We start from the raw sequence: 20,510 nt of genomic DNA on the forward strand, positions 1-20,510 counted from the left end.
ATAAATAAGGGTTACATATATAACAACCATTGAGAGTTTGATAAGATATTTTTAGGTACTTGATTCTATTTTTTTCTTCCAATTTATTGTTTTTTTTGGTTCAATTCAATTATGTTGGTGATTGTGTTTCTCAAATTCATTTCATTTATTTATGATGGTGAAGCAAGCAATATTTATCTTCATAAATAATAGAATAATTTCTTCTTCTAGTGTCTTTAGATTTATTTTCATATTACTTTATCTGTGACTCTTGCTAGTGTTTACTTTTAAGGCTAATTAACTATACTATGAAGTGACAAGGTGATATGAATCGATATTAAAGTCAAGCCTTTATTAAAACATGAATTTTCATAGCCTTTACATGTGTGGATTCAAATTGCAACTTATTGATTGATGCATTCACTAGAATATAATTCCAAACTACCAGATTGCAGTGGATGATAATAGAAACTAGTAATTGTTTTGATTATTTGTATTTTTTGCCTAATTTTATTTGTATCTGTACAATAATAGAGAGAATAAATAAACAATGTGATTGATCTTAAAATTTTGTGGTTTATTTGAATTTTTTTTGTTGGAATATGACACATGCAACCACTATTAAATGATTCAACTATCCAACTAATCATTATAATAATATTGATTTTGTCTATTACAATTTATCATAATTCTTGGTATAATCAATTTAGTTTAGACTTCTTTGAATAATTCAATTGCACACATATGCGCACTAGAGAAACACTATTATATAGTGTTTATAAAGGATTACCTTGTTTGTGTAAAAAAAATTGGCGTGTGCTCATTACAATGCCTAAAGGGACATTGTGAGATTTTAGGTATGAATAGAATCCACTTGTCACTACAATAAAATACTATTTGGGCTTGTAATCATCTACGTTTTTTGTGGTGGTGTGTTCCAAGTAACTTGAGAAACTTACATTGGACTTGATCAATAATCTCAGTCAGTTTCCAATTCTTGTTCTTTTTTGAAGAATCCTCCAAAAGCCTTGGCTTAACATTTGTTGTTTGATTGCCATGTATACTATTCTGCATATGAAATGTAATATTTTGTAAGAATTAGGACAAAGAAGGATATAATGGAAAATATTCATTTCTTGTTCTTTAGAGAGATTACATAAGTGAAGGTATTTTCTACATTGCTAATATGAATTGTGGAAATATACTATCTTTGATATTCTATAAGTAGTTAGAAATCTGCATTAAAACATGGACGAGTAAGCATGACAAGCAAGCTATGGAAAAAAACAACTCTAAAATTTAAACAATAGCACTATTTTGCATCCTTCAAAATTTATATATACCAATATTTAGAAATGGTTACAAATTCTTACTTGTAAACCACCCCAGGCCTCAGTATTTGTCAAAGTATTAATGATATCCATGTCCCAAAACTTAATTAGAAATTCATCTCTAGCTACTAAAAACTGATTCTTTGTTGCATCACATATACAACACCCAAGGAACGCTTTCAAAAAATAGGATAAGTTCTCTTAATTGCTCCCTCTCTTTTATTCTACTCAACTAGGAATGGTTGACCATCTTTACTTGCTCTGCAATAGAAGAGCCTAACACAAAAATAAAATTGAATGAATTTCATAAACATTGTCACCAATCTAATACAAAAATAGATAATTTTAAAAATATGAAACAAAGGTCTTCGTTATTGTGTTTCATCAACACTATAAGCCATTTTTGTGCACCATAGCCCATGGTAGAGAAAATGAACTACATGCAAAGAAAAAAATTACAACCACACTACCTTCTAGAGTGAGAGAATGCAATATCATTTACACCTCCAATATTTGTATCAATCTAAATGTATTTAGTGAAAATAAATAAATACAAATCATATGACAAACCCACAAGTTGTATCTTTAAGCATGTAAACAAACCTCTAGATGTTGTCTTAAATAATTTATCCTATGATAAAAATATACATGGACAATATGCTTGAAAAGGCAAAACCTAGAAGACAAATGTGGGTGTGTTAAATTAATGGAAGAATCCTGACCAAAGCAAATACACACAATAACATTTACAAAGGGTATGTAGTGACAATGGACTAAGGTCGAATTATCTATGCATTTTCCTTGAGAATACAAATAACAAACTCACTTACCAAGTACTTGTCCATTTGAGTTCCAGATACAATGGTTTATTGATATACTTGGATTGTTTAATAGGGCTACCTAAGACAACATAACAAAAATAATATATATAATTATTACTAAGCTTATTAAACTATGCCTACCTGCATTGGCATTGAGCAAGCATACATATCCCAAACATTAAAGGTCCTTCAAGCTAACTTTTCCCTAGATACTACATCCCAAATTGCAATGTCATGAACATTTAATTGATATTTCAAATCCAAAATCAAAATATCCAAAAAGAACTAAAACAATTCTAAACTTAGAAAACCAAAGCCACATCTTTGTAATTGAAGCAAGAAGTGTACTTCATGTGGAATTGCCTGACAAGATCATTTGTCGTTGAGGATGAAAATCCATACTCATGACAATTGAGCCCTAGTTGAGGGTTTTTTGCCACCATTTTGGGAAGATAATCTTGTGATTACATGGTATGAGGACTTGAATAACTCACCTTAAAAGAAAACCGTAATGCTATGTTTTGGTATTTAGAAGAGCAACTGTTTGTATCACTATGAGTGAACATGCTAGAGCAAACAAAAAACTGGAAAATGTAGTTTAAACATGCCTCATCAGATTATCAAAACATTAGAACAAGATTTCCATGAGTTTGATCCAAAAATTTGACTCACACTTTACAAAGTTTAGATATGTAACATGAAATCTGTAGAATTTTTTTTTAAAAAGTAAATTCTAACACAACCAAAGTTTGAGAAAATGTTCAACATTGTAAGCTTTACAAATTAATAACATTAACAAGTTATCTATTACAAAGACCATATTTTCAGTTCCTGAAACTATGAAATGAGTTTCTAGAAAGATTTAACATTGCTTACCATCTCTGCTGCTTAGTGCAAATCAATTTGAGCTAGGATGTTAATTTTGTTTTTCCTTTGCATAAAAACTTTGAATTAAAGGGAAACTTTATATTATAATTTTATGACAAACGATTGTTAAAAAATTTCAAAGTTTATGGCTAACTATCAAGGAGAGAAATTTGAACATGACAACTTTCCTGGCAAGGCCGCAACTATGAAATATCAATGTGCTTTGAACCACACATTCCAAATTGTGTCAAATCTATAAAAAGCTTGAAGTTGATATCAAACCTACAAAAATGAAATAGAAGTAAATTTATCGATGAGAACCTTGAAATGTAGTGATTCTACACAAAAGATTTACTTTACCAGAACAAATATTGTGAAAAATCTCTTTCCTCAATTTTGGCACAACTTTTTAGAGATTCCCCTTTCTTCATGTGGTTATTTTTTGTAACCATGTACAAAGATTAATGCTAATAAGACTATTAAACCCTACCCAAAAATACACTTCTTTGAACTCCTCAGTTTCTCTATAGAGGAAAAAAGGAAAAATCACATGCTTATTTTTCTATGTTTTAAAATGTCATTCCATCAACATACCTATTGTATTTTAGAACTGCAATCAATATACATATCACCCCTTATCCACTTCTTCTAATCTTTAGCCTGAACAATCTGACAACCAATTAAAATTTGTAAGTGCATTTAAATATGGAGCATGGTTATATAGTGAATCTTATATTCAAAGAGAATGTGATTATTTTTGATATCTTATTGAAAAGATCATTTGATTAGAAAGTTTGCTGAAGAAGAGTGTGTGTTTCAATCATTGTTTTGTCACTGATGTCAAACCTACTACATGCTAGTAAGACAATTGCTTATATGTTTCAAGTACTATTACTTAGTTAATTGATGAGGAGGATTTGATCAACAAGATGTAACAAAAGTACCTAGAGGAAAGGTTGAGTTATAATTTTGAATTGAAGTACAAGAATTAGTTAAGACAATGATAACATAATGTATTGATGGTCTACTTAAGGTTACAAAATGATTGGCTACACTTAGAAAGTTTAGAAGAATAAAGTTAAACAAAGTTCATTTGCCAAGTTTGACCAAGTGGATAGTAGGTGCAAAGCAAAGTTAGTGCAAATCGAGCAAAAAGTTAGTTGAAGCCGAGTAAGAGCAAATTCTAGTGGATGTCGAGCAAGTTAGTAGATGCCGAGTAATTTTCAGTTGATGTTGAGCACTAGTAAAATCTAGTTGATGTCGAGTGATTTTACAGTAGATGTCGAGTAACACAGTATGTGTCGAGCATCAGAAGGTTGATAATGCCAAGCTGTTGCATTATGACAAAGATCGAAGATTTGTCAAATAAAAGCTGACAAGTTTATTTTCTTGGAACTTGTGAATTAGGAGGAAGATAAGATTGATAAGCAGGTGGCACAAAATCTTATGTAAACCATTTTGGAGGCGAATTCAAAAGGATTCTAAGAAAAGTTTCTAGAAAAGACAAGATATGGGGTAGATACATTGTATCCTACCCAATCCATTGAAAACCATAATTTTGGTGATGAAAATGAGCGGGAAAAGTGTTCTAATTTCCTATATGTAGGAATATTTGGTCATGAAGCATAGTGTTAGAGAGTTTGATGCGAAAATCTAATAAGGAGAAGGAAAGGGGTTTTGCTTCATCAAGTGACATGAGTGAAGAAGTCTGAAACGACGTATCGAGCTAGAAGGCTTAAAGAGGATGAATGCTTGAAGGGTGAACAAATTGTCTGATTTGCAAAGATTGAAAGCCAAGCAGAAATGAGAACTGAACAGTGATCTATAATCTACAAGTAAGGTTGTAAGTTGTATTAGATCAAAGCTCTACTATCATTTTCTAACAATTGTATCAGCCTAGGGTAAATCCTTTCGAGTAAGGTTGACTTAACAGTCATTGGAAAATCCTTTAACAGGGTGGCATTCCAAGTGAATGGCCTAAAGTCCTCTAACAAGGCTCACTTTTTGATAGGGTGATTGAAATCCCTTAATTGGGTCACATTTAACAGTGTGTATTGTAACCTTTAACAGGGCATCATTTTAGAAGAGTGAAAAAGGAGTAGCATGTTACTGGTGGTTTTTCCCAAATTGGGTTTCCATGTTAAATCATCATGTGAAATGTGTTGATGGATATGTTGTGTTTCATTCTTTACATTTCTGCAAGTTGATTTAATAGTAACATATCAATTTTAGTTAATACACAATGAATGCATGCATGGTTGAGAATGTAATATGGGTTCATTAAATTGTGAAAGTTTTATTTGTACATTTGGACCTTGAATAATTAATTCACCCCATCTCTCAGTTATTCTAAAAGAATTCCAACAATTATATTTGCAGTTTATAATAGATACCTGTGCAAGAAAGTTGAAACAACTCTTGCTTTTTAAATTGTCAAAATAGTGTGAAGGTATGCATCTAATCTAAGTGTTTATTTCAATGAATAAAACATAGTACAAATGTGTACAAATGCAATGACAATGAACCAAAACCTTGTTAGCATGAACATAGTAGCAAATGTGTACAAATGCGATGAACCAATGCAACTTTAATTTGTTTACAATAAAAACAATATGAATATCAAGAGCTTCATTACAAATCATGGTAACTTGCTGGACAGCTTAAGACCATGTCATATGCTTTCTAAGCTATTGCTAGACACATGCACATGCAGATTCATGTCCTTCGCAAAACCCTCCAAGTTTACACATTAGGGGCCCTTTTAGCAACGTGAATAAAAGTGGAATAGGCATATGTGTATTCTTAAAATTTTGAATTCTTTGTTTGGATGCACCAAATTAGAATTAGAATAGGAATAAAATTGGAATACGTATAATGGCTTCGACCAACGATGAATCAATTGTTTCTGGTATTCACGTTGCTGCTTCAGACTGCCATGGTGCCGCCTTAGAACAAACACCTGTGCAAGTTTGTCCCGAAGGTCTTTCACGAGGTAATCCTAACACTATCCTTCCTTTGCAAGAATTTGATGCTGCTTGTGACTGGTTAGAGCAACATACCTTGATAGGTTATTTTGTTGGTAGGACTCCTCCTGAAGCTATGCTCCGAGACTAGGTTAACAAATGCTAGACTCCTCGTGGAGTCTGCCTTGATGCTGTGCAAAACCTTACCAAAAGTTTTTTTTTAAATTCGCTTTGCTAACCTGTTGCAAGCAAACACGGTCTTTAACAACAAACCTTGGTTTGTGCGTTCCTCTCTACTTGTTTTCCAAAAATGGTCTTGAGACTTCACAGTCTCGGATGATAAAATGCTTAGGGTTCCTGTGTGGGTCGAGTTTCTAGGTCTTCCCTTGCCATGCTGGCCTTTCATTGAGTCCATTGCCAAAGCCCTTGGCAAAGTTGTCACCAAGGAGCCTAAGAAATTTTTTAATGCTCACCCATAATGACGCATTTGCATTGAAGTTGATCTTTCCAAGGATCTCAAGGATTATGTGGAAATCCAGATTGGAGCTCAAACCTTCTCCCAGAAGGTGCTTTACTTGAATCTACCTAACACTTGTTATAGGTGCCAGTCTGCTAAACACAAGATCAAGGATTGCCCTCTGGCTATGCCTAGGGTTAAGCCCACGCCTAAAGAAGTGCCTACCAAATAGGCCGAAGGAAAAATGGAAGAATGGGTTACTGTTGGGAGCAAGGGCAAGGTTCCCTTGAATCCCTTGTCCCCCAAGCAATCTTATGCGGCAGTCGTTGCGGTTCCTTCTATTCCCACAGGAGCGTCCGCACCAGCTAGCGTGGGGACACAAGCAACTTCCACATCGCCTATTCTGGGGGTTTCGTAGGTTCCAAACCTTGCTAATACACAAGGGATTAAGGTGGCCGCCAGGGTTTTTGCCTTGGCTGGGGTTTGTGCTCCTTTTGTAGTTTCTTCCATCGTGCCATCAGTGACAAGGCGTTCTTGTAATCCTCCTGGATGTGCAGAGATACCATAAGTGAAACGATAGGCTATAAGGTCAAAGGATTTCCTATCTGACTTCCACCCGGTTTCTACCTTCTTGTAGAATAGGTACTCCTCTCTTGAGGATGAGGATGATATGGAAGAGTTCTCATGAACTTCCTCTCCTGGAATGTTCGAGGTCTTTGAAACCTCCCCAAAAAATTCTATGTCCGAGACACCCATCATAGACTTGGTAATTTAGATTTTCTTTGCCTGCAAGAAGTTAAGATTTTTGGTTTCATGCTTTTTGTTGAGTGCCACATCATTTGGCAGGATGGCATTATGTTTTCCTCTCAGCATGAACCTGGTCGAGGTGGTGTAGTTACTCTCCTGTCACCTCGCCTTCATTCTGCTATTATTTCGCACGATTTTGACCCCACGCATAGAATTATCTAGCTTTTTCTTTCCATTCACAATCATTCTTTTGGAGTCATTAATGTTTATGCCTCCAATGATGCTGTGGAAAGGTCCCAGATGTGGGTTTGGCTAGCTGAAAACTTGCCTCCTGCTACTTGGGTCATGTGTGGAGACTTCAATATGGTTGAAGTGGCATCTGACAAAGATGGCATTTTGCCCCTTCGGTGGACAGTTGGGAAAGAGAAGCCTGGTACTACATGTGAAATAAATTGGGCCTTTTTGATCCCAATACAAACTGCCACCAGGGTAGTGGGGTCTGACACACTTGGTCCAACTTTCGAGCTGGCTTTGACCGCATTTTAAAATGTCTCGATCGTGCTATGATCTCTGCATAATCTTTTTTCTCTTTTTTCTGAAGATCAAGATATGCCTGTCATTCCCCTAACATATGTGACGTTATCCGACCACTATCCCATCTATTTTGTCATTTCTTGGCAAACAATTGTCCCCAAGGTGGCCAAGTCTTAGCTCTTCCTCAACACGTCTGTGCTACTACATGCATCCACCATCTCGCACATCCAATGTGTTTGGAATTTGGAGCCACATATGCCATCCCAACAGGGATGGATTCAATGGTGGAATGATGCCATTACCAGAACTGGTTAGTTTCTGCACATCTATGGGCGCCAGCTGGCAATTTTCAGGAAACACTCTTATGAAGCTAACACCCTCGCCCTCAAAAAAGTCTCTGAGGCTCTCACCTTCAACCCCTTTGATGTGGATTTGCAAATTCACCTTGCCAAGCTTCGCCATGACAAGCAAATTGTTGACAACTATGCTACCCGTGGAGCTCAAATCAAGGCTCGTCTCCACTGGTTGGAGGTTTGAAATGTCCCTTTTCTGATTTTATATGATATTTCAAGCCTCTAATCAGATCTTTAAGATCAAACAGCCAATATTTCAAAGATCCACCAATTTCTCAATAAACCCCAAATCAGGTATGTCGAAAATAGTGCCAAAAACTTCACAGCTTCACATATTATTAATAAATTTGAAAGTGGAATTTTTTATAGAAATTTCAGTAGCATAACAACCTACAAAATGGCATTTCCAGATTTGTATAACATTTACACAACAAATCCCAAACAAAGGACAAAAACAATGCTCATCGAGCTCCTGAAAACAACAGAAAATAGCTGGAAACACCACAAAAACACTAATAATCTATCAAAAAAGTATAATCATAGAAAAATACATATATTCAGCTCTCTTTAACATCTTAATGTCTGATATACAACAGCAACCCAAACTGATATGAAATACTCAACCGAAAATACCAAACTCTTACAAAAAACACACTCGAAAACCCACAAATCTGCACTGTTCAGCACAAAGGCAAACTCTGCATGAACATGCACATGGAATGGCTTCAAACTCCCATCCTTAGCCTTCCTAGAAACCTGCAAACTCCCGTTCTTGGGTCTCCTTCTCCACAAGTTTGGCAGCCTCTGAAGAACAACAAAGAAATGAGCAAAAATCAAGTTCTGGAATCTGCCCAAAATGCCTCCAAACCCCTTAAAAGAGGGCATAACCCTAAATCACGTCCAAGAGGGGTTAATAAAACATATTTTAATAATAATTTTTATTTATTAGTCCATTAGCTTCCAAAGATTATCCCATTTTTCCAAAACTTCACCTTTTTGGGCCTGCTTGCCTTAGCAAAGATTATTATTTTTAATTATTTGAAAAGGGGACATGACAAGGTTGCCGATAAAGCCTCGAAAGAGTTCTTTTAGGCTCTTCAGGCCCGTCATACCAATGTTGGGATTAAAAAGATCAAATAGGGAACGACTATTCTATCGAGTCTCCCTGACATCTTGCAAGCATTCGTTTAGCATTATGAGAACGTCTTGGCTTCGTAGGGAAATTCAGTTGCTCAGGAGGAAGCTCTTAGAAAGTGTATCTCTGTTACTCCAAACTGCCTTGCAGTTGAGCAACGTGCTTTCTGTGAGCAACTTCTTTCCCTCAGAGACCTTAAAGAGGTAGTTTACTCCATGGCGGATGATAAGTCTCCTAGGTGTGATGGCTTTCCCTATGAATTTTACAAACACCTCTAGGAACAAATAGGTCCTGACCTGCACAAAGTCTATCTCGAAGCATATCATACTAAAAGCTTAGGAGTGATAATAAATAAAGGGAATACCAAATTCATACCTAAAGCTGGTGATCCTGAGGACATGCAATTGGAGCCCCATTACCCTTCTGAATGTGTCTTATAAGATCATTGCCAAGGTGCTCTCTCTCAAAATCAGGCACATGTTGCCTTAAATTTTGCGGCCTGAGAAAACTAGCTTCATCAAGTCTAGATATATTCTTGACAACATCATTGTTGTTTGGGAAGGTATGAAATCAGCTCGTAAGTCCAAGCAGCAGGCTATCTTTTTAAAGACAGATTTTGCTAAAGCCTATGATCGCATTGAATGGCCCTTCATCTTGGCTATACTTCAAGCTCTGGGTTTTGGTCCCAATTTTCTTTAGTCCATGGAGATGCTCTTTGGTGATGCTAATGCTTGCATTACCATCAATAATTCATAATTTGAGGCTTTTGGACTTTTTCGTTCAATCAGGCAAGGTTGCCCTCTAGCTCTAGCGCTTTATGTCCTTGCTGCTGAAGGTTTTGGCTATTTGCTAGCTCATTCTGTGTCTTCAGGGCTAGTTTGTGGCATTTCCTTGCTCGAATCTTGAATCTTCCTCCCAGTTAGTCAATGGTCATTTTGCCGATGATTCCTTTCTTACGCTTCTTGAGGATGAAGAAAACATAAAAAATGTTTTAAATTGTCTGGACACCTTTTGTCAAGCCTCTGGCTCTGTCATCCAATGGCATAAAATGCTCTGCTACCGCTAGTCTTTTTTGCCAGCTCCACCTTGGCTTAGTCAGTTCTAGTGGAAATGGGTTACTCATGGGGAAATCTTCCACTTTCTTGGCATTCCCTTTGCCTTCTAAGCCTCTCCCGTGGAGCTTTGGAATGATTTGCTTGCCAAGATTAGCAAAAAGCTCGACTATTGGATCACCAAACCGCTTTCCCTTGTTAGTAAATTCCAGATTTGTTATAAGATTCTGACCGCCACTCATGTGTACTATTCTTCTTATTGGGCACCCTCCAAAGCTTCCTATCTCAAGCTGGAACGTTTGCTCAGAGATTTTCTTTGGGCTTATGGTTTTGACCATCATGGTTTTCACAGAGTTGCTTGGGATTTTTGTTGTCTCCCAAGGGAGTCTGGTGGTCTTGACCTGCTTTCCACTTGGAAATAGGGCCTTTCTCTCTGTGCAACATGGATTATTTGAGCTATTTCTGGGGACGAAGCCTGGAAGATTCTAGTAAGGCACTGAATTTCTTTCAGTTTTCTTGTTAATAGGCCTACGTGGAGGGGGATTGGTTTTCAAACCCTTCTCATCATGCACGAACTAGTGGCCATTCAGGGCTCATTTGTTATTAAGAATATCTGGAAAGCCTGGGAAGCTCTTACGTCGTGGCTTTGTTGGGCTAGAGATGAATTTCACAATGGACTTTCCTTGAATCAACAGAACATTTGGTGGTTTCCCCTATTTGCAATTTAGGGTACTCCTCTCGCTAAGATTCAAGGTGCTAGTGCTCTGTGTTTTTTCAAACGTGGCATTCGAACTCCTAAGGATCTCTTTTCAAGAGTCACCATGAGTTTCAGGTCATGGGAAGATATGCAAGTTCAGTACCGCCTTGTCCGTACAAATCAACAGACTTTTGACCTTCTGCTATCTTCCATCCCTGTGTACCTAGTTCATAAGGTGGGGATTCAGTCTGTTCCACCTTGGTAGCATGATTAGAAGTGGTATCCTACCACTCCATTTGCCAATTATAAGCCCAATATGGGGTACAGATGGCTCTCGCCCCATCTTCCAATGGTTGACACGCTTAACCAGCGGTGGCATTTGCAATCTTCACTTTCTCAATGGAGAAAACGTTTTGACACCATTTGGAGTGCTATTATAGAACCTAAGATTGCCCACTTTGCTTGGTGCCTTGCCTTCCAAGGTCTTCCCCCGGGGCCTCGGCTCAAGCACATTGGGGTTCCTGATCCTAGATGCCCCTTCTGTGGCCAACCTGAGTCCTTTTTGCATATTTTTTGGTTTTGTAAGCATGCTCAAAATTATTGGCACTGGATTCATGATTTTTTAAGCCTTTCAGGCCCGAACCATTTTCATGGCACATGATCCTGTTGGGTGATTCCCCCAGAATTCCTCGAAAATTCACTCAGATTTGGCATACCTTCAGGATGGAAATTTTGTTTTCTATGTGGAAAGATAGGAATGCTGTTCTATTCACTCACAGTTTTTTGGATGTTAACATTGCTATGTACAATAAGGCATGCATTTGTAACAATGTGATTATGTAGATCCAGGTGCAAGCTAATAAATTTGCCCTAGAAGTTGCTCACTTATAGGAATTGTTTAATTATTGGGGCAATGCTCCTTGCACCATTGCCGGAGTTCCTCTGGATGCCTCGACTGATGCCTCTACGCCTCGTGGCCGCCGTTCTCGCTACCAATCCTCAGGTTGCCACTCGCACATGTTGTGCTCCCAAGCTTCCTGCCACCGCTCTCCCAGTGGTGGTGATGGCAGATGGAGGTGCCGCTTTGCTTCCTCACCCCGCGGTGGTTCTGGCTGGTCCTCGACTCCTCCTCCTGGGCCTCGGTGGGCGCATTTTGGGAAATTTCCTTGCCTAGCTTTGGCAAATTCTCCTATGTGGCTAGAGGTTAAGGATGTAGAGGTTGCCCTGACCCTACTGCTGCTGATGACGGCTGGAATGTTCCCAGTTTGCCCCACAATCCCACTGATACGTGGGGATTTCTTGATAAAGATGATCCTCCTCCCTCGGCTGGCACTACCTTGGCAGCCTGAGGTTGTTTATTCTTTTTTTTTTTTTGATGAATAGTTGTTGTTTCCGGCTGAGGACATGTTTTTAAGTCTGACTTCGACTATGTGAACTCTTTCACGGGGTGATCTTGTATCCCCTGACCCCTTTTTTGTGAATTGTATTCTTAGTATATTTTATTAATAGAAAATGACTATTCATCAAAAAAAAATGGAATACGTATTCTAATTTTGACCCAAAAATGAGGATTTGCTATTCCACATAAATAGGCGGAATAGGAATACGTATTCCTATTCCAATTTTTTAAATTTTAGAAAACATAAATTTTTGAATCTGTGAATTCTGCATCAAATTCTGGGTGAACCAAACAAGAATAGGAATAAGTAACCCCATTTTCTATTCGAGAATAAATATTCCTATTCCCATTTTTATATTCCCGCTACCAAACGAAAAACGGACCCTAGAGTATCTCGAATAGAATGCAATAATTTTGATATTTTTTCCAAAAGAAATAGAAAAGACTACCACAAAAAAATTCAAGTAACCAATAAAAAATTAGGAATTAGCTCTATAGAAATTCACTTTAATAAAATTATTGCTAGAACATAAGTTCAATAGTTCAAAAACAAAATAATGTGATTGCATTGAAAACTATAATCTCTAATAGGAGGAACTAATAATAACAAATAATGTGTAAAACACTAAAAAAGTACACTCCATTGGATCAAACTCCTCTACAACTCAACATGACATATCTCTGCCCCCAATTCAGAACGCATCTCGTAACGTCTAACGGTCACCAAAACAATTAAAAAAAATAAAAATAAAAATAAAAATCCTCATTCTTAATCAATTACAAAGCTCGTCATCCGTCAAAATATGCGTCAATTAATTCGAAGCTCCCACAAACCGAAACCGTCACACTAATTTAACCGCGACGTCAGGTTTTACCCATTGACCTGCCATAATAATCGGATCGCAGATATTCCCTCATTAAAATATGATTGTTAAGAAGTAAACAACGGAGTTAAAAACACCCGCGGTGACAAATCCGTGTTATCCGTGCTGACAATAGAAATGGGATAATGGGCGGTAAATATCATTTTTGCCACGGGTTAGCTGAATGGGTTTATGCGGAGTTAATGTTTGCCGTAAGCTGATGATTTCAAAATACTGAAGCCCCACGGTTTCCCGCGCAGCGCCCATGTGACCGAGTTAGGCCGCGAGGGTTTGTTGAGTATTTAATAAAGGGGGCTCCGCTACGCCCCTCTTATTTTTGCTTTCGTCGTTTGTTCTGCTGCACAGTGGAAATAACAGGTGCGAAGAAAATAAAAAAATGGCGAGTCCTGTGGAGGAGGAGGTTCCAGTTTCGAGCCCAGCAGCGGCGGCATCTCCTGAGAAACCTATTGTTGAGCTGCCCGCCCCCGAAGGATGGAAAAAAAAGGTGTGCTTCTTCTTGCTCTTGTTTGTTTCAGGGGTTTGACGGTTTTAGCTCAATAGATTTAGTAGGCTTTTCTCGCTGGTGGCTTGTGCCGAACAGTTTTTTCTGAAGTCTTGCTTGTTTACTCATTTTCTTTCCTGAGCTGCGGCGTAGAGGCTATCAGGGTAGTAGTAAACTAAGTGTGTTAGGGTAAGTCTCGGTTGTTTCTTACGAAACCTAGCTCGGCTTAATTTCTATATGACATGCGTTTTGTGCAGGTTGGTTTCTTATAGCCGAGATTTGCTTTCAATTTCACAGTCTCTGAAGCTAGCTTGGTTATTTTTCAAGCTAGGGTTCGTAGATTAGGGTTCGCAAGGGAATTTTGGGGAGTTTGACCCTTGGTTTTTTTTCAAAGCTTCCGGTTTAGTGTTGTCACAGGAAATTGCAGCGCTCTCAAGACAAGGGGTTTTAAGACGCCGCGTTGTTTCCCCTACCCAGCCTGTATTTTTTTCAGCTTAAATTTCCAGGTGTCATTGTGAATGAATATTTCTAGGAAGTACACTAACATGTGTATTTGATCTGCTGTCGTGTAGATTTGCAGGCTCCTTAAGGTAAAATTGAGCATTCTCTGTAGTTTTCCCTCTCGCCTAAGAAAAATTAGTCTTGACTGTTTGCGGCTATGTTCGTTGTAGTGAACGGCAAGTCGAAGACGTGCGTTAATAACTGAAATTGGTATTGGGCTGCGTCATTTGATGACTATCAGTGGAGGATCTCGGGTGCTATTTTCCTTTGGTGATTTATTTGACTTTTTTTTTGTGCAATCTGTATTTATATTGCGGATCTTCTGGCAGGTTATTTTCTTAGATTAAACCATTTCCTTTCCTTTTTTGATTTGGGAAATTTGTGTTTTTGGCGTTAAATCCACGACTGAGTATTCATGACGGAAAATGACCCGGGACTTGCACAACACACCGGCCTTCATCTGGTGTATGACTTATTCAGCATGTTGGCTTCGATTTCGACATTGAACTTGTGTTGCACGTGGCCATCTCTAAAAATGCTTGAAATAATTTCTGTGAAGCTCAACTGAAAAACAGGTTCAGTGGCTTGATATGTTATGTTTGTAATACATTTATGTTATCAACTTTGGGTTATAGTTAATCACCACGTTTGATTTGTACAATATGATTCCTGTGCGTGCAGCTTCCAGTACTTTAAAACATTTTTGTAGTATTAACTTTTAAGGCATTAGCTAGAGTACGTGCATGTAATTTTGGAGGATTTGACATGCTTATATGACGTTATTTGTTAATTACAAGGTTCTCTTAAAGACTGAATGACGGCTCTCGATAGTTATGGTGCAGTTTTAACTAATACTTATGTGGTACTCTATAATTTCTTGGAGAGCTCCCAAGAAGCTGTTTCTAGTTTGGAATTTTTTTTTTGACAGGATTTGTTTTGTCTTAAAAACTATGTGATAAGCACATACAGTGTTCAGATTCTAATCTTCAACTCACAATTGTTGGACAATGACATAGTAGCAGTTACAGCCTTTTTAAGGTTTGACTTGCATTGACCATGTGGCCCCTGTGACATTCTGTTACAGATATAATGAAGATCATTTCTTCACTAAATTATCATTAGAAATTTTTATTTAAGCTTGAAAAAACTCTGGGTGGAGGCCATTGCCTGCTTTACAGACTAAGTAGTGTGCAATTTTCCTGGGATTTCTAAAGTTTAGAACTTTTGCGTGTACCCCATAATTATTATGTGACACTCTCACAGTTGCTATTGAGTCAGAGACTGTTCTCCAGACTATGGCATTGTACTGTTTTGCATATACCTTAGAAATTTACAATTTGACTTAATTTTTAGTCCATGCTGTCAAGTGGATCTCCATCTTGATTGATTAATTTTTTAAAATATCTTTCCAGCTTATTCCAAAGAAACGGAAGGATGAGATTGTTTACTATGCGCCAACGGGGGATGAGATCAAGTCACGAGCACAGCTGGAGCGCTATCTGAAGACACATCCTGGGGGCCCTGCCAGTTCCGAGTTCAGCTGGACAACAGGTAGGTGCCTTGGTCTGATTACTACACAATCAGCAAGCTCAGGCAGTATGCCTGCACAGTCTAAATAATTGATCTGACCGAGGAGTTTCTTTCTGCTTTTGAAACTATATGTAGTTATAGAGCCCATTTTATTAGTCCGTGCACAAACCCTGTAACAGTTTTTCAAATATCTGCTCCAAAGGGTTTGGAATCCTTTTTTGTCCTAACCACTTGAAATTTTCAAAATGCTGCTTCATCTGGTGCACATATCACTCAATGGATCTTGTATCTATTGAAGTTATTGCATTTTTTTCCTCAAAGAGCACTCTTTAAGCTTGACTAGAATCTTAGAATGAGCATTCGTGACAAATTGTTTTCTATTGTTCGATTAAACTTTAGGGACCACACCAAGGAGATCTTCGAGGTTAAGTGATAAAATGCAGGCAGATTCTGAAACACCAGAGAGTGAGTCCAAAAAGACACCATCAAAGCGCTCGCGTAAATCTGGAGCAGCTGATTCTGAGAACTCTAAAAATTCAAAGAGAAAGAGTCAGTCTGAAACAACTCCTGAAGGAAATGAGGATTTGAAGGAGGAGGCCATGAAAGATGTGGAACTGGACGAATCAACAAAAGAAGCTGCTGTCAAAGAAACAGTGGAAGTTGATAATGATGGCAAAAAGGAAGAAGCTGAGCAAGAAAATTTAGAAGCCAAGCAAGATGGTACAGATTCAGAAATGGTGGATATAGGGAAACCAGGTGAAGATAAGGTGGCTGATACAGAAATTAACACTCAAAAGGATGGGGACACAGTAAAGGAATCAGAAGCTCCAATGGAGGAGGATCAAGTGCTGGCAAAGGAACCGGAAGTTAATGTGGAAGAAGAAAAGTCCAGTAAAGAGCCAGAAGTACCTGTGGAAGAAGAGAAACAGGTAAAAGAATCAGAGATTAATTTGGAGGAAAAAATAGAAAAAGAACCTGAAGTTCAGATAGAGGACATGGCAAAAGAAGTTGTTGATAAAGATCTAGCAGAAGAGGTGAAACCTGAGGATAAGGAAGCACATGGAAATGGCCTCAATATTGAGGCTAAGGTAGCAGCTTGTGCTGAACACCAGGAGCCCATGGAACTGAAAAATGAGAATGGATATGACAGGGACTCTCATCATGAAGATAACAATCAGCACAAACCTGTGGACTCTGTGATGAGCCATGATTTGAAGGAAAATGATACTAATCAAGAGGCTTCAAAGATACAACACCTTCAGCCTCCAAACAACAGCGAGGCACATCAGCCTTCGGAACAAGTTGGTGTTAGCAGCTGAAACTGGCAGTTTAAGCTGAATAATTGTCTATTATTGTAGGTTTACACAATTCGTCAGGATTCATGTTCCAAAGTTTGAACTTTGGAAAGTTAAGAGAATTCTAGGTAATAGAAAAGAGTTTTACTTTTTCAGTGTCACAATCGCCTTGGGTTCAGTAGGAGGTTGAGACAAATTGAATTCCTGCAATGAATTATAAGTGTGGAGCAACTTCATATGCATTTTGCAGCTACCTGGAATGCATGTTTCCACTGGCAAGAGAATTCAGATCTTTTGATGCAAACTTTGTTACACGTTTCTCCTAGAACTGTTTGCAAACTTGGATGGAAACAATTTGTAAGTTTGTTTCTGCATTGTCATTTTTATATGATTTTTCATGGGTATGGTAGAGCCCGTCCAAGACTATTTCTTTCTGTAGGTCGTTTCAGTCTTTAACAGTTTTAGAATTATGCTAAATTACTTTCTTTTATTGACATAGTTTGACATGATCAGATTTTTATTTGAGACAAGCATTGTGTTTCTTATGACCTCCCCCTTCTGAGTCATGTTCATGCCTTGTATGCTGATCAATCATGTGCCAAATTGTTAGTGTTAGTGTTGGTTTGGCTAAATACTAAATTGTTTGGGATTTTAATTGTTAAATTTCCATTTTGAGGTAGTAGATGTTCTGATGCATGCTGGCAATTGCAAATATCTAAAAATCATTACACTGTATGTTGACCAAACACAATGCTATAAATATTCTTGTCTGGCAGCACTTGATTGTGCTCCACCAATGTTGGCATGATATATTCTTGGGTTCAATATCCTGCATATGCCTTTTCTTGAACCCTTCAATTTTAATATCTTATGAGCTTAACTAGATGTATATATTTATTTGATATGTTGCTTATAAATCAGTAATTTGAGGTTTGCAGATATTTAATTTGGCCAATCTCCCTTCTAAGGTTAGTCATAAATTTCCTTGAATAATGCTGGTGAGGGATGTTCATTTATTATAACTACTATAGCTGGAATCTGTATTCTGAGTTATATGTAGTTTGAAGCCATCCATTTAATTGTTTTTTGTATGGTATGGTAAAAATATTTATTTTTGTCATCTTTATTTGCAAACCCAGAAATTAGCCTTTTTTTTGATGCTGGTTTTCATATCCCTCGTTATGTATATTTTGTGGAGTCTCTAATTCTATGCATTATATGTCTTCTATACTAGTATTTTTAGGGGCATGCAATCAAAGTGACAATTTATTTTGCACTCTTTTAGGATTTTATGATATTCCATATTATATTTGCATGAATTGAATATTTTTCATGAATGTAGATTTGTTCAAATTTTGTGAAAGTAAAACAGTATGTTAGCTTGTGCTTTTGTAGGGCAGCCAAAATTTATTGGTGGCATTCTTCAAATTCAAATGGATTTGTTTAAATTCTTTATGGAAGTAATACAATTTATGTTGGCGTTTTCACTGCTTTCTGCTGCCATTCTTATACAATAACTTCATGGATATAAGTGAACTGCAATAATCTCAGTTATGTTCCAGTACAGACTGGGGTTCTATTATTGCTTGTTCAATGCCACAGGCCACTAATGTCCAAGGACATTAAAACTCACGTTGAAATGTCTGGACGGTCAGTGTTGCTGTCATTTATGATAAAATTGCCAAAAGTCGAATGTAATTTCTTCATGTAAAATACTAGTTTCTTCATATTCTCCAATCGAAATTTCTTGTAGTAAGATAATTGGGCATCATATATTGCTATAGTTTTTCGAGGATCTAAAATCTAATATAGGATTTTTTGAACCTGTTAATGTTGTTTTGGCCAATTGTATTTCGTAATGCTTTTTTCTGGTAATGCTTTTTTCTGGTAGTACGATTATTGAAATCTTATATTTTGCTATGTGATTTCAAGGAATTAAAAGCTAATGTAGGATTTTTTGAACATTGTAATGATTTTTTGTAAAGCTTCTCAAAGAAGTATTTGAGATCTTGTCGAGTAATTGACCTTGGCGAGGATAAAATACTTGTATAAATTGATTAAAGATTTAACTATTGAAGTTTACAGCCTTGAGTTGTAAATTTATTTAGCTGTTGCGGTTGCTTCAAGGGATTTTACAACCTTTGATATAGTTTATGTCGAATCAGAAAAGATGATTGAGATCTGTAATTGCTAATTGAAGGAGACAAGGATAAAGCACCCTCTGTAAATGGTTCCATGGTGTACTAACAAAGCCAAGGTCAATCTTTCGTCTATGTAAAAGCAGTGATACACCTTGCACTATATGCATCTTAATTTTATGAAAGCCTACAACATGATCTAGATTTTCAAATTTTAAGGCATAAAAAAATAGATTTCTCTAGGCATTTCATTACTGTCCTAGATCTTACATGCTACACATAATTGTAGTTTAAGTCTAGTTTTTGGACGCTTCATGGAAATAATGATTAAACTATTCTCAAATAATAATTTCGTTGAAGAGTCAATTAGCACTTGTTTTAAGGTATATTAAAAGTTGTAACAGATCTTACAGCGGTTGTCTAATATGTTAATTGTGATTGTCAGACTCTTCACTGGTGAAAAATATAAATGTTTGAATCTTGGAAATACCCTGTTGTCTTCATCTGGATATTGATAATACACTGTCGTCTTAATCTGGCAAGCCAATTTAACCGATCTGACCAACTCATCTTTTCCGCGTAGGGAAGGACACAGGTGAATTATTAAATTTAGTTTTGCATATTTGTCGATTGCATCTGCCAGAAAGTTCTAGAAATCTTTTCAAACATATAGTTTGGTGCATATTTTGCAATCATGGCAGTCCATGAAATCACGTTTTTGAGGTATTTGTAAAGATAGTTTATGAAATCACGTTTTTGAGGTATTTGTAAAGATAGTTTACGTGCGTTACGTGATTGCAATCATGACGTTCCACGAGATCACATTTCTTTGAGGGATTTTGTCAAATAGTTTATTCATCTCAATATTTTTGCATTTGGCACACATGACCGCTAAAAGTATTTCGCTTTATCTTTTAAAGCTCTCATTTTGCCCAACAGTAGGGAAGATATTGGTAAACGAGGTAGATGAGCGTATCCATGATGGGCGTGTTCACTCTTAGTTGACATTACAGTTGAATGGTATTATCATGGTTGAACCGATATGGTGGAATTAGGTTTACATTGTTCTCAAATACGTAATTTTTTTTTGTATGAGGACGAATCATATCTTAAGATATTACAGAGTATACAACCTAGTGGTGGCATTGAAGTAGTTGGAGCCTACTTAACTAAATCCTTATCATATATTTTTACGTCCGAGCACGGGACAAAAACTTCATCCAGCATAAAAAGAAGTTGGATATTGTTAGAGCTCTTTATTGTTACTATCTTACAAAGTAGACTTATAGTCTTATTGTAAAAATTTTACCGAGTACAAATTTGAATTGTTGTTTACTCTTTTAAAC

General features: G+C 37.0%; 1 protein-coding gene and 1 long non-coding RNA gene across 2 annotated transcripts; both read left to right on the top strand.

Annotated features, from left to right (window-relative positions):
* Positions 1-13,531: 13,531 nt before the first annotated feature.
* On the top strand, positions 13,532-17,452 carry LOC149533258 (uncharacterized). The gene is made up of 3 exons (XM_089807479.1): positions 13,532-13,703; positions 15,614-15,752; positions 16,131-17,452. Exons 1-3 carry the CDS (start codon positions 13,596-13,598, stop codon positions 17,048-17,050), a joined length of 1,167 nt encoding a protein of 388 aa, XP_089663605.1. The 5' UTR covers positions 13,532-13,595; the 3' UTR covers positions 17,051-17,452.
* LOC149533259 (uncharacterized) lies at positions 13,710-14,840 on the top strand. The gene is made up of 2 exons (XR_016358074.1): positions 13,710-14,290; positions 14,372-14,840. It is a non-coding gene; the product is annotated as an uncharacterized LOC149533259 (long non-coding RNA).
* Positions 17,453-20,510: the final 3,058 nt, after the last annotated feature.

This window comes from Cupressus sempervirens, chromosome 10 (genome assembly GCF_028749045.1).
Source record: "Cupressus sempervirens isolate cs-2001-9-10 chromosome 10, ASM2874904v1, whole genome shotgun sequence".
NCBI classification, from domain to species: Eukaryota; Viridiplantae; Streptophyta; class Pinopsida; order Cupressales; family Cupressaceae; genus Cupressus; species Cupressus sempervirens.